This window comes from Watersipora subatra, chromosome 2 (assembly GCF_963576615.1).
Source record: "Watersipora subatra chromosome 2, tzWatSuba1.1, whole genome shotgun sequence".
Classification (NCBI taxonomy): domain Eukaryota; kingdom Metazoa; phylum Bryozoa; class Gymnolaemata; order Cheilostomatida; family Watersiporidae; genus Watersipora; species Watersipora subatra.
This window is the reverse complement of record NC_088709.1, coordinates 38,402,046-38,425,323: the sequence shown is the minus strand read 5'-3', so window position 1 is coordinate 38,425,323 and position 23,278 is coordinate 38,402,046. Positions and strand designations below refer to the sequence as shown.

Here is a 23,278-nt window from a genome sequence, read left to right as displayed (position 1 = left end):
GGGAGTGTCTGTTAGTCCATATGAACACTTTGTCACGAGGAGTGTCTGTTAGTCCGTATGAAAACTTGGTGTATCTTGTTGGTATTCATTGAATTATCTTGACGGTATAGTCTATGGAATTTAGTATTACTTTGGTGACCAATAGGCGTATTGGTTACTTATGTAAGTTACTAATAGGCGTATTGGTTACTTATGTAAGTGACCAATAGAAGTATTGGTTAGTTGTGTAAGTGACCAATAGAAGTATTGGTTACTTATGTAAGTGACTAATAGAAGTATTGGTTAGTTATGTAATTGACCGATGGAAGTAGAGCCTTCCATGTTTTGACAATCCTCAAAGGGCTATGATAGCTTTAGGGGGCAGCTATGTAGATGGTATAGATGTACAAAATAGAGAAATAAGAAAAAATAATAAAATAAAATAAGAAAAAATGTAATAAAAATAACAAAATAAGTATAACTGTTTCGTTTAAAGAGATGGAAGGAATGGAGGATCAAACAGATTGATGAGGATATCTCACACTGTCATCCCAGGTGGCCAGAAGAGAAAAATTTCCTCGAGAATGAAAAGAATGATCTGGACAAGTTTCAGTCAAACTACTTCCAGGACTTCTGGTCAGCTGCCTGTTTTTCTCGAACAATTAAACTGCTAGCTTGAGGTCCAGCTATCAGCGGCAATCATGAGCTTTTACCTTAGCCAGATGTGTTTACCTAATGCTATATTTGGTGGCACTCACTGGCTGTTGGAAATATGCTACAGGATATGATTGGAAGCGACAGCTTGTAAAATTCTTTGATAATTCTCTAGTTCAATCTATTGATTTATTTTTTTAACTTTGGCAATCAAAAGTTTTAAATCTTTTCCCATGCTTAAGTAAGTAAGCATTAAGTAAGCATTGTATTGCTGTCATATTCTAGGAACATCTTTGACTGGATCTGCTATACATTTCTGCTGGCCTCTACAATAACCCACGTAATAGACCTTATTATTCTGAGCCCGACACTTGCCCAGTGGCATAACAGGATCATGTCTATAAACATACTCCTCGTCTGGCTGCGGACCATGAAATATGTTCGCTGCTTCTCTGCCTTGGGTAACCAATCACGTTGCTGCTTGATGTGACATATGCTTATCGCTTACCAGCTTGTGTGAAAGTCCATTTTTATTTATGAAAAACCCTGTTTGTCTGTCGAGTCAGACCTTCATTAAAGCTGCTGCCTAATGTGGGGTATGTAGCATGTGGGGTATGCTTGTAACACGAATATGTAGCATGTGGGGTATGCTTGCAACATGAATATGTAGCATGTGGGGTATGCTTGCAACGTGAGTATTATATCAGGTTACTAACATAACTAATATTTATTATATTATTATTTTTGGTTACTAACATGACTAATGATTATTATATCTAGTTACTAACAAGACTAATGATTGTTATATCTGCTTACTAACATGACTAATGATTATTATATCTGGTTACTAACAAAACTAATGATTGTTATATCTAGTTACCAACATGACTAATGATTATTATATCTAGCTACTAACAAGACTAATGATTATTATATCTGGTTACTAACAAAACTAATGATTATTATATCTGGTTACTAACAAGACTAATGATTGTTATATCTAGTTACTAACATGACTAATGATTGTTATATCTAGTTACTAACATGACTAATGATTATTATATCTAGTTACCAACATGACTAATGATTATTATATCTGGTTACTAACAAAACTAATGATTGTTATATCTAGTTACTAACAAGACTAATGATTATTATATCTGGTTACTAACAAAACTAATGATTGTTATATCTAGTTACTAACAAGACTAATGATTGTTATATCTGCTTACTAACATAACTAATGATTATTATATCTGGTTACTAACAAAACTAATGATTATTATATCTGGTTACTAACAAAACTAATGATTATTATATCTGGTTACTAACAAAACTAATGATTATTATATCTGGTTACTAACAAAACTAATGATTGTTATATCTAGTTACTAACAAGACTAGTGATTGTTATATCTGGCTACTAACAAGACTAATGATTATTATATCTGGTTACTAACAAAACTAATGATTATTATATCTAGTTACTAACATGACTAATGATTATTATATCTGGTTACTAACAAGACTAATGAGTGTTATATCTGGTTACTAACAAGACTAATGATTGTTATATCTAGTTACTAACAAGACTAATGATTGTTATATCTAGTTACTAACAAGACTAATGATTGTTATATCTGCTTACTAACATAACTAATGATTATTATATCTAGTTAATAACAAGATTAATGATTGTTATATCTGGTTACTAACAAGATTAATGATTATTATATCTGGTTACTAACAAGACTAATGATTATTATATCTGGTTACTAACAAGATTAATGATTATTATATCTGGTTACTAACAAGACTAATGATTGTTATATCTGGTTACTAACAAGACTAATGATTATTATATCTAGTTACTAACAAGACTAATGATTGTTATATCTGGTTACTAACAAGACTAATGATTATTATATCTAGTTACTAACAAGACTAATAATTATTATATCTGGTTACTAACAAAACTAATGATTGTTATATCTAGTTACTAACATGACTAATGATTATTATATCTAGTTACTAACAAGACTAATGATTATTATATCTAGTTACTAACAAAACTAATGATTGTTATATCTAGTTACTAACAAGACTAATGATTATTATATCTAGTTACCAACATGACTAATGATTATTATATCTAGCTACTAACAAGACTAATGATTATTATATCTGGTTACTAACATAACTAATGATTATTATATCTAGTTAATAACAAGATTAATGATTATTATATCTAGTTACTAACAAGACTAATGATTATTATATCTAGTTACTAACAAGACTAATGATTGTTATATCTAGTTACTAACAAGACTAATGATTATTATATCTAGTTACTAACAAGACTAATGATTATTATATCTAGTTACTAACATGACTAATGATTATTATATCTAGTTAATAACAAGACTAATGATTATTATATCTAGTTACTAACAAGACTAATGATTATTATATCTGGTTACTAACAAAACTAATGATTGTTATATCTAGTTACTAACATGACTAATGATTATTATATCTAGTTACTAACAAGACTAATGATTATTATATCTAGTTACTAACAAGACTAATGATTATTATATCTAGTTACTAACAAGACTAATGATTATTATATCTAGTTAACAAATCAAGCATTACCAACAAAAACAATTTCAATCAGCTAAAGCTTGATTTGCTGATTTGTAGGGCCGTTCATAGTAATGCTTGGAGAAATGGTTGGAGATATGCTAAAGTTTGCCTTTCTGTACTTCATCTTCCTCATTCCCTTCTGTAAGTATCACACGAATGGTTTTAATGATCTCATTCAAAATATAGCAGAGGTGATAAAGCTTATAATAGGCTACAATTTGAACAATAAATTCCTTATTTAGGTTTAGAAAATGTTATTTCCAAAAATAGGCTTTTAGGTGATCTGGCCCATTCTTGTTGTTTTTTCAGTTGACTCTATAAGTGTCTATGCAAAAAGTGATTGTTATCATAGCAAGTCTAAATATTGCTAATTACTTTTAACAAGTCAAACATTTTGTTTTTCAAAGTGGTAAAGGCATGATTTCACACCAAATCTATTCTACACACTCAACGAGTACTGGAAATTGTTCAGGTGTTTTATTATTGCTCATTTACAATTTACCAACTAACTTCAGTGTGCCAGACAGACATACAGACAGACATAGTCGTCATATTTCCAAAGTAATAGATTGATTTCACAGCATCCTTAAAGCCTCATCTGTATATATATATATATATTTTTTTTTTTTTCATATCATGAAGAAAATGTTTTGTGCAAGTCAAATAAATTAAAAAAAAATAAAACGATTATAAAAAGGTTTAGATGTACATGTGAAATAATTAGCAAGTAAGAGCTAAATTAAGTCGGTTCTGCTACAATTACAATAAAAGATGATTTGGTAATGATACAATTAATACGAACTGAGAAAACAAAATAAAAATCATGAATAAGTAGACTTAATAATAACAATTTTTGCATAAAAGTGTGTGTGTATAAAAAAGGTTACTGTTCTACCAGAAGCTATCCATCAAAATTTTGCATATGAGAATACGGAGACAATATATTTGTCTGCATGGGAAGAATTGGCCTTGACCCCAGATATAGTAATCGAACCTTACGAAGAATATTTCTTAACGAGCATCGTAAAGCGTGGCCACATCGGTAAAATTATCATGCGCTATAGCGTCGATAGCTATAGCTATAGCTGTGCTATAGCTATGCTATAGCTATAGCTCTTGTAGTCTTGTAGCTGTAGTCTTGTTAGCTGTGCTATAGCTATCGATGGAATGTCAGACAGATAGATCCACTTACATACTTTGAAAAAATATATATATAGATATATATATGTTTTTAAAAGTATGTGTGTGTATCTATCTGTATATATCCATATATATATAGATATATATATCTCTTATATCTAATGTATATATACATGTACATGTATATGTATATTTCTCACAGTATGTGTATATGTAGATCTGTCATTCTGGCTATATATATATATATATATATATATATACATATATATATACATATACATATACATATATACATATATACATACATATATATATATATACATATATACATATATACATACACTCATACACATTTGTTTGTCTGTCTGTCATATGTCTGTCGAACTGCTAGAAGACGATTCAACTATTAAAAGGAAACTGTGTACCCAGGCCTTCCCATACACGATGCCTGCAGTCGGAAGCGCTGTGGGAGATCATGATGTGTAACAATCATGTGTAATGATTATAAGCACAATTATTCTAAGCTATGGAAGGTGGCTGCATGGTCTAGTGGTAGTGCGCTTAGCTTAACATCCTTGCATCTAAATGTATAGGTTTGATTCCTGTGAGTTGCAATTTTTTAATGTCTGAACGGAAGGACAGACACCGCTCTTATTATAGTAAAGATTTAGACTAGCTTAAGTTACTAGCTTAAGTTACTCAAGTTCATTGGGTAAAGAAACCTCACCAGTTGGCAGGCAACTACATTACCTCTCACTGTTTATAAGCTGTTTTAGATCTTGAATGAGTGTGTAGCATAAGAAGTAAAACATGTGTGGTACCAGTCTGTTTTAGCTACGCCTCAACCTTTCAAATATTTAAATTATCTATTGACCGAACACACACACACGTGCGTCAGGCATTCAGCTCTTTGAGGTGTGAGTATTAGCAAATAAATATAATTAGGTTTTAAAGATGAATTTGCGCAAAAACTTTTAATTTTATCAGAAAATATCAATATTTTTCTATGATGTCTGAATGTTTTTGATGTTTGAAGTGATCTGGCTGCCTTTCAAGATGTTTCAAGGTTAAAATCGACAAAACTTGATCACGGTTAAAATGTTCGGAAGACAAAATGTGCAAAATGACGTCACTAGTCGTTGACAGCAACTAGGGACATCATTTGACATTTGTGTCATCGTCGATTTTAATCTCAAAACATCTTGGCAGCCAGATTGCCTGAAACATCAAAACATCCAAATGATAGAAAAATGTTGATACATTTTGATAGAAATTACTAAAATTTTGTGCAAGTTGATCATTAACAAATATAAGAGCCAAACTAATTTAAACTTTTCCAGCTATGAATTCTATCTTCAGAGATTATTTGAGTTTACCAGCTTTATACTTATGCTATTGTTTAATTTGCAATAGACTCCCACTAAGATTTTGTCTGTTATATAACAACTTTACTACTCACAAACATTTGATTGTTATATAACAACTTTACTTCTCACAAACATTTGACTGTTATATAACAACTTTACTACTCACAAACATTTGATTGTTATATAACAACTTTACTTCTCACAAACATTTGACTGTTATATAACAACTTTACTACTCACAAACATTTGACTGTTATATAACAACTTTACTACTCACAAACATTTGATTGTTATATAACAACTTTACTTCTCACAAACATTTGACTGTTATATAACAACTTTACTACTCACAAACATTTGATTGTTATATAACAACTTTACTTCTCACAAACATTTGACTGTTATATAACAACTTTACTACTCACAAACATTTGATTGTTATATAACAACTTTACTTCTCACAAACATTTGACTGTTATATAACAACTTTACTACTCACAAACATTTGATTGTTATATAACAACTTTACTACTCACAAACATTTGATTGTTATATAACAACTTTACTACTCACAAACATTTGATTGTTATATAACAACTTTACTTCTCACAAACATTTGACTGTTATATAACAACTTTACTACTCACAAACATTTGATTGTTATATAACAACTTTACTACTCACAAACATTTGATTGTTATATAACAACTTTACTACTCACAAACATTTGATTGTTATATAACAACTTTACTTCTCACAAACATTTGATTGTTATATAACAACTTTACTACTCACAAACATTTGATTGTTATATAACAACTTTACTTCTCACAAACATTTGACTGTTATATAACAACTTTACTACTCACAAACATTTGATTGTTATATAACAACTTTACTTCTCACAAACATTTGACTGTTATATAACAACTTTACTACTCACAAACATTTGATTGTTATATAACAACTTTACTACTCACAAACATTTGATTGTTATATAACAACTTTACTACTCACAAACATTTGACTGTTATATAACAACTTTACTACTCACAAACATTTGATTGTTATATAACAACTTTACTTCTCACAAACATTTGATTGTTATATAACAACTTTACTACTCACAAACATTTTACTGTTATATAACAACTTTACTGCTCACAAACATTTGATTGTTATATAACAACTTTACTACTCACAAACATTTTACTGTTATATAACAGCTTTACTACTCACAAAAATTTGACTGTAATAAAATCTTGCAGTTAGCTAAAGAAGAAAATGCGTTCAATGCATCAATAGTATCGTTTATCATAAGTTTCTTTCCATCAACTCGGTGTTTCCTTGTTTGTGGCAAATAACACATGCCACTTTCCTGTTCTCAAATGATGACAACTTGTGTACACAAACAACACTCCCTCTATATAAATGCTTAGCAACATGTCTTCAGTAATCGAAGGTGTTTTAGCAGCACAAGTAAAGGCACCATTACAGTTTAATGGTATTATAGCAGACGATCAGCACGAGTTCGCGAATGCAGAAACATCATGCACCATATTAGGATATTTATACTAAAACTATACTGCCATTACCATATCTCCAGTAACTACTTGTTACAATGGGTGACACATATTGTAGCATGCTCGTTCTACATGATGTATGGTGGAGATAATATGAACGCAATTAACAGTACGCTTGCCACAGAAGAGTGTGTCGCAGCTAACCTGGTTGACCAATCAGTGTTGTTCAACATCCAAGGCATGACGCGATTTGATGAGCTCTTCTTCACCATGTACAGGCTGACGTTGGTCGATGAATATGACCTTGAGGTAAAAACCTTTTAGAGATCAGTGCAACTAGAACCACCATACAAAACTGTAGAGTCTGATAGAAGTTTAAGCTATAAATGGAGAGAAGATATAGATATAGACAGAGAATAGATATAGATATGAACAGGGAGACAGAGATATTAATACTACCTCAACAATATACCATAGTCAGATATTAATACTACCTCAACAGTATACCATAGTCAGATATTAATACTACCTCAACAGTATAACATAGTCAGATATTAATACTACCTCAACAGTATAACATAGTCAGATATTAATACTACCTCAACAGTATACCATAGTCAGATATTAATACTACCTCAACAATATACCATAGTCAGAAATTAATACTACCTCAACAGTTAATACCAGAGTCAGATATTAATACTACCTCAACAGTTAATACCAGAGTCAGATATTAATACTACCTCAACAATATACCATAGTCAGATATTAATACCACCTCAACAGTATAACATAGTCAGATACTAATACTACCTCAACAATATACCATAGTCAGATATTAATACTACCTCAACAGTATACCATAGTCAGATATTAATACTACCTCAACAGTATAACATAGTCAGATATTAATACTACCTCAACAGTATAACATAGTCAGATATTAATACTACCTCAACAGTATACCATAGTCAGATACTAATACTACCTCAACAATATACCACAGTCAGATATTAATACTCATTCATATGATAACTTTATATCACAACAGTATAAGTGATGCCTTTTGATATTCTCACTTTAATGGTGCATGTAATTAGTTTGTGTGTAACTAGTGTACATGCTTGTTAGTATCGCAAACATTGATTAATGGTTTGTCGGCACATTTGGCAGGGCCTACTTAAAAAAGATAGAGGGATGACATACATACTATTGGGAGCCTGGTTTTGGGTATCCGCTATTCTTTGTCTTAATCTTTTCATCGCCCTTCTCTCGGACACATTCCAGAGGTTTGTTCATCTTTAGCCTCTACTCTCTAGGTCACTGTCATAGATATAAGTTTGTACCTGATATAGGTACATGTATATGTTTCTGAGATATTTATTTTTTAGTGTCTCATCTGCATTTCTATACTTTTTGTAAGCAAGCTGTTTTACATGCCCATTATACTGAAATGTTTGTTTTTTACATACGTACTTTGCTAATATTGGTCAGGAGAGGTTTTTTAGAAGGTTAAAACTGCTACCAAAATGTGTTTTTCTAGTAACATTAACCTACACAATTTCATACCGTGTCACCAGATTTAGCCACACTATATATTATCACTTATTATCACCAGTTTCATCGACTTCCATTTATGGCAATACACCCCATTGCAGGGTCTATGACAATGCCAGAGCAAATGCCGTCATGCAGAAGGCTATCACAGTTCTGATGATTGAAGACAAACTCAGAGCGAAGGTCCTGAATAAATACAGGTAATGAACAAAAGTATGGTAATTCTGGATGTTTATGTTGTCATCAATAGACTTTGTACTCTTGTACCTTTGCTATGGTGCTTGCCGTTTCCTAGTAAACTTTGTGTCTATTCAACGCTACAGTCAAGCGCCAATTTCTTTTGAGGTACCATACATGGTTATAGGGAAGAACTTGTGGAGTTTTTCAAAGTTCTTGATCTATTCGCTCACCAAAAAAGGCTTGTTACCCAATCATATCCAAAGTTTGTCACATTCAGCGATCATACCCAGAGTTTGTCACATTCAGCGATCATACCCAGAGTTTGTCACATTCAGCGATCATACCCTAAGTTCAGTGAATCCAGTGATTATGAAATTTCAAAAGTAGTTTATGTCAAATTTGGAAAGTATCACATAAACTACTCCCCAATCTCTTCTCAGTCAACATATACATTGGACTGTTTATCTCTTTTTCAAGTGCAACTCATTTATAAAGCTTACCTGCTCTTTGTCTCTAGTTTTTAGCTGTAAGACATCGGATGTCACGACTGTCTCAGACAAACTGGCTGATGTTATGTCTGTCTCAGACAAACGCAGGCTGATGTCATGTCTGTCTCAGACAGACGCTGGCTGATGTCACGACTGTCTTAGACAAGCTGGCTGATGTCATGTCTGTTTCAGACAAACACTGGCTGATGTTATGTCTGTCTTAGACAGACGCTGGCTGATGTTATGTCTGTCTCAGACAGACGCTGGCTGATGTCATGGCTGTCTCAGACGGACGCTGGCTGATGTTATGTCTGTCTCAGCCAGACGCTGGCTGATGTCACTACTGTCTTAGACAAGCTGGCTGATGTCATGTCTGTCTCAGACAAACGCTGGCTGATGTTGTCTGTCTCAAACAGATGCTGGCTGATGTCATGGCTGTCTCAGACAAACGCTGGCTGATGTCAAGTCTGTCTTAAACAAACGCTGGCTGATGTTATTTCTGTCTCAGACAGACATAACATCTGTGCCTGTCTCAGACAGACGCTGGCTGATGTTATGTCTGTCTCAGACAATCTGGCTGATGTCATGTCTGTCTCAGACAAATGCTGGCTGATGTTGTGTCTGTCTCAGGCAGACGCTGGCTGATGTCACGACTGTCTTAGACAAGCTGGCTGATGTCATGTCTGTCTCAGACAGACGCTGGCTGATGTCTCGACTGTCTTTGACAAGCTGGCTGAGGTCATGTCTGTCTCAGACAAACGCTGGCTGTTATGTCTGTCTCAGGCAGAAGCTGGCTGATGTTATGTCTGTCTCAGACAGATAGATATTATATGTATGTTAGGAACTATATTGCCGATAAGTGCTCTCCTGAAGTAGTCTACTATGATGATGACACCGGAGAGAACGCGGATGAACTTAAGAAGGTGACGATCCAAACCAAAGAGAAGGTTGATGTACTTGTAGAGATGTGGACAACCAAGTTTGGCAGCCCTATTCTTGACGATGATGTAAGCTAATATCTTAATGTCTTTTGAAAAAAATACGTGCATAGGAGCATCTTGCGCATGTGTATGTTGATGTCTTGTATACATATACGTGTATGGGAGCATCTTGCGCATGTGTATGTTGGTGTCTTGCATTCCTATACGTGTATGGGAGCATCTTGCGCATGTGTATTTTGGTGTCTTGTATACATATACGTGTATGGGAGCATCTTGCGCATGTGTATTTTGGTGTCTTGTATACATATACGTGTACGCTAGATCCAACCTTCAGTTTATATACAAAGCGTTTTTTTGTTTGTGTCAGTTCAACATGGTAGATGCTAACAGAATGTATAGTGCTTTTATCTGTGAATTTTCTAAAGTCGTTTTTAAAGATTTTGACCACGTGCATATCTAACCTTTTTATGTAGTTATGCATAGTTATGCAAAACATCCAACGAACTAATAGTCTTATATATATACCAATTTTGTGTAAGTTTTCTAAATCTTGTTTCTCTGCATCATTTTGTTGCAACATTTTTGTGGACACAGTCTATGAACAGCAGAATTTTTTTAATTGAATGCTTAAATTTTGATGGAAAGGAGGAAAATTCGGCATTAATATGACTGATCAAGTAGAGAATTTAAAAGTAAATTATTATTAATTAGTAAAAAGATTGTGTTTTGGCAGTTGAATTAATATATTGCTTTACAATATTGAATAGTTCAATATTTGGCTCTGCATTTGCCAATAAATATACGATACAACATGCTTTCTTTAATTGTCAAGGTAAATACTCTTTAATTTATCTAAATTTCGTAAATTGCACTGTTATGATGTCATTGTTCATTGTTCATGGTTTCAGGGTCAAAAGTTTTATCCAGATACTGATGATGAAAGTGACTCCAGCGATGACAGTGGAGATGATGACAGCGGTAGAAAAGAAAAACAAATTAGTAAAAAAACCTCAAAAGTTGGAGCAGTGACCAATAAGAAGCTTGAGACTGAGGTTTGTAGTGCAGCTTTCAAATGTGATTGGACAGTGACAGTACCTGATCTATGTAGATGGATTTTTGTGTCCGCCTTACTCGACTGGATTGTTGATAAAACTTCAACACAGATATGTCGTTGCCATGTAATTTATATAGATACTAGCTGAATTCTCGGCGTTGCACGGGTAATAAAATAATTACCTAATAAATTTGAGTAACTTATCTGAAAAGCTAGATTTTTACTAAAATCTTTACTAAAGCAATGCCTGCATTCTGGGCATCCAGCTTTACAATCGTCACGGCGTAACAGGCAGCAGTGCTAGTTATTGACCCCAAACAAGCGCTCATAGCGATTAACATCTTAACCAATGTAATGATTACCCAATGAATCCATTGTATCATGTGTAGCTTCATGGTTACGCTTCCAAATATGAAGGTCCCGAGATCAGATCCTTTGTCATTGCTAGATTTTAATTATTATAACTGGACATAGGGTTTAACAAAAAGACAAACCCTGAGATTTATATGTATAAATAAAGCCACACCAGGAACCGAAATCTCGATAACTAATAATTTTTGGGCCTGCTTAAAGGTTGACTTGCAACAAAATTCACATTACAGTTATTTGATATCAAAAGATTCACCATGTCTTACTCTGTTGTGTTGTAGGTGCAAAATATGTGGAAATGTGATTACCAGCTCTTAAAAGCTAAAAAATGAACAGTTAATCGCAGCCACACGAGACCGCCGTAGTTTGGATTCTCTTTCCAAAAATGTGACGTAGTTGTGGCAGATGGTTTCTGTTTACACTCTCATGCAACCTTATTTGTCGAAATCTTTTCACAAATATACTTCACGCATTCAATAAAACCATGTCTATTGTTCTTACGCGTCTATTTTATCGTCATCGTAATGCTGTCACTTTTAGCAGTGATATCTTATAACTTACCGCAAAAATTCGTTGAATTTTTTAACCTTAGCTCAAAGGAGTACATATCATTGTCTGATAATCATGACGAGCCTGTTGGTCACCTGTGATAATCGAAAAGTGCTCCAGAAATTATTTGGGAAGTATTGGGTCACATGATCAGATTACGACTAGACGATTAGACCAAGCTGAAACAAAACTGTACAGTAGCGAGCATCTATATTTGATACGAGGTCTTTGGTAAAACCCGAAGTGTTCGTCATAAACTAGTGCTACGATAAGTTTTATTTTGAGCTTTTTATTGGCCTTTTAATTCACGTGAGAACATCACGTGACAAGACAATAACCAAACTGTAATGACAACGTCAGAGAAATAAAAAGATTCCAATCTACGGCGGCTTTTCGTTTTTGCGCTTTTAAGAGCTTGTAATCACATTTCCACATATTTTGCACCTACAACACAACAGAGTAAGACATGGTGAATTTTTTGATATCAAATAACTGTAATGTGAATTTTGTTGCAAATCAAATTTTAACTAAAACACCAAAGAAAATGATCAAGATAAGATGATAAGATGTAAATATCGCATTTTATGCACGATCTAGGTTGACATTCTGCGTGCAGAGCTAACACAGGTAGAGAGAAAGAGGCGGGATTTTGAGAAAAAGTGTTTGAATGAATTGAAAGGACTGCGACAGTTGCTCTCTTCCAATCCTCATTCAGGTATGTATTTATTAGTAACGCTCTATTAGTAGCACTAGAGACTACTACTTGTCTCTTTGCCTGTTTATCTAATTTAATAATCTATTTGCCAAAAGTGTTCACAAAAAAAAATTGATTAGTCCTTAGCTAGCATTAGCTAAAAGTTAGTTGTTAAATAAGCATTAGATAAGTATTAGATAAAGGTTAGATGAGCTTTAGATGAAAGTTAGATAAGCTTTAGATGAAAGTTAGATAAGCTTTAGATGAAAGTTAGATAAGCTTTAGATGAAAGTTAGATAAGCTTTAGATAAAAGTTAGATAAGTATTAGATGAAGGTTAGATGAGCTTTAGATGAAAGTTAGATAAGCTTTAGATGTAAGTTAGATAAGCTTTAGATGAAAGTTAGATAAGCTTTAGATGAAAGTTAGATAAGCTTTAGATGAAAGTTAGATAAGCTTTAGATGAAAGTTAGATAAGCTTTAGATAAAAGTTAGATAAACTTTAGATGAAAGTTAGATAAGCTTTAGATGGAAGTTAGATAAGCTTTAAATAAAAGTTAGATAAGCTTTAGATAAAAGTTAGATAAGCTTTAGATGAAAGTTAGATAAGCTTTAGATGAAAGTTAGATAAGCTTTAGATGAAAGTTAGATAAACTTTAGATGGAAGTTAGATAAGCTTTAAATGAAAGTTAGATAAGCTTTAGATAAAAGTTAGATAAGCTTTAGATAAAAGTTAGATGTTAAATAACTGTTTCATAAGTATAAAGTATTTTTGGATCATAAAGTCTCAAGATATGTTCTTATTGGCTATAAGCTTAACTGATGGGAAGAGACATTGTGATGACATGGATGATGGTGTTCAATTCAACAGAATTCAGATCTGAATTTATAGATGCAGGCTACTATACTAATACTAAAGGTCCGGCCACACGTAACGAATTATTCGTTCAATCTGACCGAATCCACGAATTTCACAGAATTCACAGATTTATTCCGCCGAATATCATAGATTCGTCTGAGCTGTGCATGCACACCGAATTCGTTAACGAAACGCCTTTAATTGGCTAACCAATTTTTTTTAGCGAGCACGGTTCTAGTAGCTTTGACAAGTGGTATAGTCCAAGACACGTACGACGGCCCACAATAAAAGTATGACCGCGGTATGACTTGATACATACGATGCAACGGCCTATGTGCGCTATTGTTGGTTCTCTCTCGTTGGTTCACCATGACAGGAACTTCTCATCGTGTATCCAGAATTTTATTTTAGATGTTTTAAAAGCTATGAATTATTTCTTTTTCAATAATAATAATTTATTTTATGCAACAAAAGCTCCGTCGCAAAAACAGTCGCTATCTCTAGCGCATATAGACAGTTGCATCGTATGTATCAAGTCATTTCGCGGTGATACTTTTATTGTGTGTCGTCGTACGTGTTTTGGACTATACCACTTGTCAAAGCTGCTAGAATCGTGCTCGCCAAAAAAATTGGTTAGCCAATTAAACGCGTTTCGTTAACGAATTCGGTGTGCATGCACAGCTCAGACGAATCTATGATATTCGGCGGAATAAATCTGTGAATTCTGTGAAATTTGTGGATTCGGTCAGATTGAACGAATAATTCGTTACGTGTGGCCGGACCTTAAAGGCGTGGTCACACGAGCACCGAACCGACGTAGGATCGGTTCGGTTCGGAGGCTGGTTTGGTTCGTGGCACATGTCACACGGCCACCGAAGTAACTTCGCTTCTTAGATACCATACGTATAGAGACAAGACACGGTTTCATTAGTAGTTTTTATGTATTTGAGTTAAATATTTCTATTGTAAACAAAAAACTTTGAGGAACAATTATAAATTATAATTACACAGCAGATTTATCAGAAGATCGTTCAGCTGCTCAAAATAAATCACTCGATACAAATATTTTGCCAACCCTTCCCATCAACATAATTATATTTTTTTATTAACATATGAATGTTTTTCTATGCTGAATACATAACAAACAAAAACAGTCTTTATCATAGTACTGTGGTTTTACATAAATAAATCAGTCAGCGATACTTCATCAGGATGAATATGACACATTACTTATATTCCACACGAAAGAAAATCACAACCATTCCCTTACATTTATGCAAAACTTAAGTGCAAAATCTTACATTTATGCAACCCAATCACAAGTCCGGGTGAACCTTGTCGTAAATTGCTTCATGTTGTTTATTTAACGAAATAAAAGTATCGTCCCATTTCTTTTTTAACTTTACTCACACGCACGTAAGGAGAAATGTGACGCGTGCTCGCTAGAATTCTAGAATTTTAACTAGCCAATAAGAGCAAGGGTTTGGCACGAAATTTCGAGCAGTACCGAAATAGTTCGTTTCGGCCAGAAATGTCCTCAGCCGAACTTTTTAGAGCTGAAAACGACGTCGTTTTGCGTCATTTAGTTCGGTTCGGCGCTCGTGTGACCACCCCTTAAGACTACGCTAACTACTACGCTGGCACTTGGTACAAATTCTTACATTGCCCCAATTTAATCAAATCTGACTCCTCAGACTTCTATGAAATCTGCATAACTCAAGCATTGTAATTATATACACATGTATAGTACTTTATTGGCAATAATTTCATTTCACAAATAGAAATGTTTTTCACATTAGGCCATACAACAATAGTAAAACAAAAACAAACAAACAAGGGGAAAAAGTAACAGTTAGCCATTAAAATTGAATAAATAGTCTGACAAATAGTGTTTAAAATGCCTTTTTCTGCTAAAAGTAATTCTTTGAATAAAATCAACACAATCACTAGTGTTACACGCTACGAATTTTTGTCGTACTTTTCATCATCGTGGTATGTAAATAGTTTCAAACATCGCATATTTAATTATTTGAAGTGATTCAAGCCTTCGATTCAAAGGGGTATTTTTGAAAACATTGTAACAACAACAAAGTGCTGGGTATGATGTGAACATCAATACTTGTATTATTGCATAAATCTTTGCGATTGGAGGTTAGACTCTCATTGTCTTCATTAGTGACGTTCTTACAGCATCCCTACACAGCTTTGTTTTTAACGCATGTGTTTTAAAAATATTATCTCCAAAATAAAAAATATCAACTCCGAATTTAAAAGAAAAATATCTCACACATTTTGACATTGACATTTTACCTTAAATGCAATTTAAGCGTGTCAGCCGCGATATAAAATATGCGCCCCGCTGTTGCTAAAAGCGCAACAGACTAATTTAGAAAACGCGGCGGAGTTGTGCGACAATTTTTTCATAGCATGTAAACTCATCAGCTACGAACACTTGGGAGTTGTGCGACCACTCTTGCGGATCATGTAAATGCATCCTCCTCATTCCTACGATCAAAACCACAACTTCGAAGCTTAAAAATTTGTAGCGTGTAACTCTAGTGATTATGTAACTTTCTAGGTACGTCCATGCTAAGCCACTCCCATCTTCCTCCACTCATACCTGACAGTGAAAGCCTTGCTTCAGCTGGACCTAATGCTTTCAGGCTTCATTCAACCTCTCCTCCAAGTAAGATATCTAGCCAATCAACTTACTCTCTGAGTGAAATAACTAGCCAATCAATTTACTCTCTGAGTGAAATAACTAGCCAATCAATTTACATCACAAGTAAAAAACATTGTAACTAGCTACTACAGCAGCGTAGCATTGTGTGAAGATGTAAAATATCCCTGCTGCTATTGCAAGTTTGAGTAGCGGACAAGTTCATTCCTTTCTTACCAAACTTCTGTTAGGTAAGAAGATAAGAAGGTGAGGAAGAAGTGAGGTGGTGAGATAGAGTTTATCAGGTTATTTGACAATTTTTATTGTACTGCTGTACGCTGTTAGTTGGTCTGTTAGTCCAGTGCACTGTGAGAGGTCAGAGGTCACCGTGCACTGAGAGAGGTTAGCATGAGTAACCACTATCTCTACAATTGTTCTTAACTGCATAAAAGTGGTCAACTGGGGCAGTTCGTTACGCGCTTGACTTTGATTGGGTAGCTCAATTCTCGAGTATAGCAATCTTTTTCTAACAGTCTCAGCTTGGCTTGGGACAGAGGGACTACATGGACAGACAAGACAGACAGACAGACACTACAGACACCAGCTGTTTATCAAACTTGTTCAAGTGTATGACAAAATTTAAAGGGTAGAATTTTAATACTGAATATTCCAAGCCTATTGAACCATTGTAACTAGTTTAATACTGAATATTCCAAGCCTATGGACCCATTGTAACTAGTTTAATACTGAATATTCCAAGCCTATGGACCCATTGTAACTAGTTTAATACTGAATATTCCAAGCCTATTGAACCATTGTAACTAGTTTAATACTGAATATTCCAAGCCTATGGACCCATTGTAACTAGTTTAATACTGAATATTCCAAGCCTATGGAACCATTGTAACTAGTTTAATACTGAATATTCCAAGCCTATGGAACCATTGTAACTAGTTTAATACTGAATATTCCAAGCCTATGGAACCATTGTAACTAGTTTAATACTGAATATTCCAAGCCTATGGAACCATTGTAACTAGTTTAATACTGAATATTCCAAGCCTATGGAACCATTGTAACTAGTTTAATACTGAATATTCCAAGCCTATGGACCCATTGTAACTAGTTTAATACTGAATATTCCAAGCCTATGGAACCATTGTAACTAGTTTAATACTGAATATTCCAAGCCTATGGACCCATTGTAACTAGTTTAATACTGAATATTCCAAGCCTATGGACCCATTGTAACTAGTTTAATACTGAATATTCCAAGCCTATGGAACCATTGTAACTAGTTTAATACTGAATATTCCAAGCCTATGGACCCATTGTAACTAGTTTAATACTGAATATTCCAAGCCTATGGAACCATTGTAACTAGTTTAATACTGAATATTCCAAGCCTATGGACCCATTGTAACTAGTTTAATACTGAATATTCCAAGCCTATGGAACCATTGTAACTAGTTTAATACTGAATATTCCAAGCCTATGGACCCATTGTAACTAGTTTAATACTGAATATTCCAAGCCTATGGACCCATTGTAACTAGTTTAATACTGAATATTCCAAGCCTATGGAACCATTGTAACTAGTTTAATACTGAATATTCCAAGCCTATGGAACCATTGTAACTAGTTTAATACTGAATATTCCAAGCCTATGGAACCATTGTAACTAGTTTAATACTGAATATTCCAAGCCTATGGAACCATTGTAACTAGTTTAATACTGAATATTCCAAGCCTATGGAACCATTGTAACTAGTTTAATACTGAATATTCCAAGCCTATGGAACCATTGTAACTAGTTTAATACTGAATATTCCAAGCCTATGGACCCATTGTAGCATTTACTTATTTATTGTAGCATATCCGGCGGCCATAGCTGATAGAGTAGCTGATAGAGTGACTCCTAGAGGAGACCAGATGAGGTCTGATGCCTCTGCATCTCAAGTAGATGTCTCAACATTACCTCCTACAAGAGGGGCACCTGTACAACCACCCAGTACTTTTACTCCTGCGCTCATGATCCATGCAGTGGAAGTGAGTGAATCCTCTCACTTTTCATATTTCTTTGCAAGATGACGGATTGAAGTGCATCATATGACAAAATCTTTTAGAAAAGGGTGTTAAAAAACTTTCATTAACAACTGAAATTTTGAAAACAAATGGGCAAAGATAATTTACATGTAGAGCTTCAGAGTTTAACTGAGTTATTAATGATGTCTGCTGTATTCTGTTTGTTTTTAAACATGAATAATCTAATAATCTATTTTAACTAGTCGGATGACTGGCGTTGCTCGGGTAATAAGTCTTTGCAAAAAATCTATTTTTATTTAACATATAACAACAGTTATCATTCTAACTTTCAAACTTCATATCATCAGAAAAGTGTTTTGTGCAGGTCAAATTGATTTTAAAAAAAGTAAAACAACTATAAAAGAGTTTAAATGTAAATGTGAAATATTTTGCAAGTATTAGCTAAATTAAGTCGGTTTTGCTACGACTACAATAAAAGATGATTTGATAATGATACAATTAATACGAACTGAGAAAACAAAATAAAAATTTTGAAAATGTCGAATTAATAATAACAATTCGTGCATAGAAATGTGTGTGTATAAAAAAGGTTCCTGTTCCAGCAGAAGCTTTCCCATCAAAACTTGGAATACGACGATACTGGTAGTTCCCGATACTGGTACAAATGTAAAAATGAGATAGCGGCCTGTCTTAGTCTGATCGAGCGGAGGAAATGTAGAGAATATTTCCACTCGAGATAATACAATTGTCCGTGTGAAAAGAATTGGCCTTGAGTGCGATTTTTCAATTGAACTTTACGAAAAACTGGAAATACAAGTTTACGAAAACATGAAAAAGCATCGCAATTCATAGAGCTAAAAGAACTCATAGAGTTTCAATATAGATGTAATGTTGGGTGTAAAAACAGAAAAGAGTGTGTACGTTATTTAGTAAGAATGATGATATATGAGAGCTTTTGTAGTCTCCTGGTTAAAGAATTAGAGTGCAAACCTACAGTCGCAATCTTTGTGAGTTCAAGTCCAGCAGACCGCGAAATTTTAATTCCAAAATTTTAATAGCTATAGCTGGACATACAGACAGACAGAGGACTGATATTGAGAAATACAAATATAAATTACCTAACAGTCTAATCACTGTGTATATCAGTACTGTAACTAACAGTCTAATCACTGTGTATATCAGTACTCTAACTAACAGTATAATCACTGTATATATATATATATCAGTACTGTAACTAACAGTCTAATTACTGTATACATCAGTACTCTAACTAACAGTCTAATCACTGTGTATATCAGTACTCTAACTAACAGTATAATCACTGTATATATATATATATATATATATATATCAGTACTGTAACTAACAGTCTAATTACTGTATACATCAGTACTCTAACTAACAGTCTAATCACTGTGTATATCAGTACTCTAACTAACAGTATAATCACTGTATATATATATATATATATATATATATATATCAGTACTGTAACTAACAGTCTAATTACTGTATACATCAGTACTCTAACTAACAGTCTAATCACTGTGTATATCAGTACTCTAACTAACAGTATAATCACTGTATATATATATATATATATCAGTACTGTAACTAACAGTCTAATTACTGTATACATCAGTACTCTAACTAACAGTCTAATTACTGTGTATATCAGTACTCTAACTAACAGTCTAATCACTGTATACATCAGTACTCTAACTAACAGTCTAATCACTGTATATATCAGTACTCTAACTAACAGTCTAATCACTGTGTATATCAGTACTGTAACTAACAGTCTAATCACTGTATATATCAGTACTCTAACTAACAGTCTAATCACTGTATATATCAGTACTCTAACTAACAGTCTAATCAGTGTATATATCAGTACTCTAACTAACAGTCTAATCACTGTATATATCAGTACTCTAACTAACAGTCTAATCACTGTATATATCAGTACTCTAACTAACAGTCTAATCACTGTGTATATCAGTACTGTAACTAACAGTCTAATCACTGTATATATCAGTACTCTAACTAACAGTCTAATCACTGTATATATCAGTACTCTAACTAACAGTCTAATCACTGTATATATCAGTACTCTAACTAACAGTCTAATCAGTGTATATATCAGTACTCTAACTAACAGTCTAATCACTGTATATATCAGTACTCTAACTAACAGTCTAATCACTGTATATATCAGTACTCTAACTAACAGTCTAATCAGTGTATATATCAGTACTCTAACTAACAGTCTTATGACTATCAAACAGCAATGCAAGTTTTGCCAGTGCTGTCAGTGCTGCCAGTGCTGTCAGTGCTGCCAGTGCTGTCACGCACCCATACAGAAAGGTAATTTGTTATCTTTACTGGTTCTGAAAGTTTTTATTAGCTTCAAAGATGAACTAGCGCAAAATGTGAGTAAATTTTATAAGAAAATATTTTTATCGATCACTTTCTACCATTTGTGATTGTTTTTGATGTTTGTAGGGATTTGACTGCCGGGATGTTTCAAGATTACTATCAACAAAACTTGATTGTAGTTAAAACACTCAGAAGAGAAATACGTGTGAAAGCACGACACTAGCTGCTATCGTCACTATAGTTGGTACCGGCTATTGTGATCAAGTTGCAGCGTTACCCGTCTTTATTCTGTCGGTCTCTTGACAACTTTAGATGTCATAATTGCACTTTGGATTTATCTGAGCGGTTTTAACCGCTCAGATAAATCCCATTTTAATCACATTTTATTGATTTCAATCTTGAGCCACCGACAGTCAGATCACTTCAAACACTAAAAACAATCGCAAATGATAGAAAAATACCGATAGTTTCCGATAAAAGCGACTAACATTTTCCACAAGTTTATCTTTAAAACGAGCCAAAGTTTTATCAATTTTACATGCTTTTGGTTAACACATTAAATAAATATAGCACTCCATAGTCTTAATGCATGTATAGCACTCCATAGTCTTAATGCATGTATAGCACTCCATAGTCTTAATTCATGTATAGCACTCCATAGTCTTAATTCATGTATAGCACTCCATAGTCTAAATGCATGTATAGCACTCCATAGTCTTAATGCATGTATAGCACTCCATAGTCTTAATTCATGTATAGCACTCCATAGTCTTAATTCATGTATAGCACTCCATAGTCTTAATTCATGTATAGCACTCCATAGTCTTAATGCATGTATAGCACTCCATAGTCTTAATGCATGTATAGCACTCCATAGTCTTAATTCATGTATAGCACTCCATAGTCTAAATGCATGTATAGCACTCCATAGTCTTAATGCATGTATAGCACTCTATAGTCTTAATGCATGTATAGCACTCCATAGTCTTAATGCATGTATAGCACTCCATAGTCTTAATGCATGTATAGCACTCCATAGTCTTAATGCATGTATAGCACTCCATAGTCTTAATGCATGTATAGCACTCCATAGTCTTAATGCATGTATAGCACTCCATAGTCTTAATGCATGTATAGCACTCCATAGTCTTAATGCATGTATAGCACTCAATAGTCTTAATGCATGTTTAGCACTCCATAGTCTTAATGCATGTATAGCCCTCCATAGTCTTAATGCATGTATAGCACTCCATAGTTTTACCGCATGTTACAGGATCCTGAGGCAGGCTATAGCCCTGGAGAATCTCCTGATGTCTAGCCACATGACTTATCTGATATATTTGAAATGAGAAGATATTTTGGGAGAATCTGTTGGAAGACTAATCAGTTTATAGAGATGTAACTTATGCTCGGGCCCTTATCTGTAGATGTGAGGGCATTTATTATCTACAGATGCACACAGTCCTGTTATCTACAATACAGACCATACCATAGATACTCGTAACCATGGATACTCGTAACAAGGTTTAAACCTGATATTCTGGGCACTCCAGACGACAGTTCTATGAAAAAGCTGCCGTTGAAGATGCTAAAATTTTGTCTTATTAAACTGTGAATATTATGGAGTTTTTCTACTCTTTGATATTTTTATAAACAGCATTAATTTTCAGTTTACCTGCTGCTATTTGTTGAAGGCTATTGTTGGCTTCCATCAATCAGCCAATGCCTTTTCAGTTTACCTGCTGCTATTTGTTGAAGGCTATCGTTGGCTTCCATCAATCAGACAATGCCTTTTCAGTTTACCTGCTGCTATTTGTTGAAGGCTATCGTTGGCTTCCGTCAATCAGCCAATGCCTTTTCAGTTTATCTGCTGCTATTTGTTGAAGGCTATCGTTGGCTTCCATCAATCAGACATTGCCAATAAATCACATTATTTGTCATACACAACGTTTTTGTCACAGCCAACTCGAGATGCTCCTACTCCCTCTCTATAAGACATTGTTTTATATGCCACTAGCGGGTCTAACTCGGTTCAGCAGGTATTAGCGAGTCTCACTCTACTCAGCAGGTGCTAGCAGGTGCTAGCAGGTGCTAGCAGGTGATTGTGTTATACATTTAATTATAATCCGTAGGATGGAAATGGACAGACTTACGACCACGATATTTAGACCTTTGTAAAGTTGCTTTTTCCTTTT

At 33.9% G+C, this 23,278-nt stretch overlaps 1 protein-coding gene across 1 annotated transcript in view; it reads left to right on the top strand.

Annotated features, from left to right (window-relative positions):
• Positions 1-22,943, top strand: part of LOC137388189 (transient receptor potential channel pyrexia-like) — a 51,005-nt gene extending 28,062 nt beyond the window's left edge. The window contains exons 13-24 of the mRNA XM_068074693.1: positions 476-615; positions 919-1,094; positions 3,337-3,420; positions 7,428-7,618; positions 8,483-8,598; positions 8,968-9,066; positions 10,376-10,541; positions 11,384-11,527; positions 13,045-13,162; positions 16,578-16,685; positions 18,532-18,707; positions 22,357-22,943. Of these exons, the coding sequence (XP_067930794.1) occupies positions 476-615; positions 919-1,094; positions 3,337-3,420; positions 7,428-7,618; positions 8,483-8,598; positions 8,968-9,066; positions 10,376-10,541; positions 11,384-11,527; positions 13,045-13,162; positions 16,578-16,685; positions 18,532-18,707; positions 22,357-22,401 (1,563 nt within the window). The 3' untranslated portion in view covers positions 22,402-22,943. The remainder of the gene's footprint in view (positions 1-475; positions 616-918; positions 1,095-3,336; positions 3,421-7,427; positions 7,619-8,482; positions 8,599-8,967; positions 9,067-10,375; positions 10,542-11,383; positions 11,528-13,044; positions 13,163-16,577; positions 16,686-18,531; positions 18,708-22,356) is intronic.
• Positions 22,944-23,278: the final 335 nt, after the last annotated feature.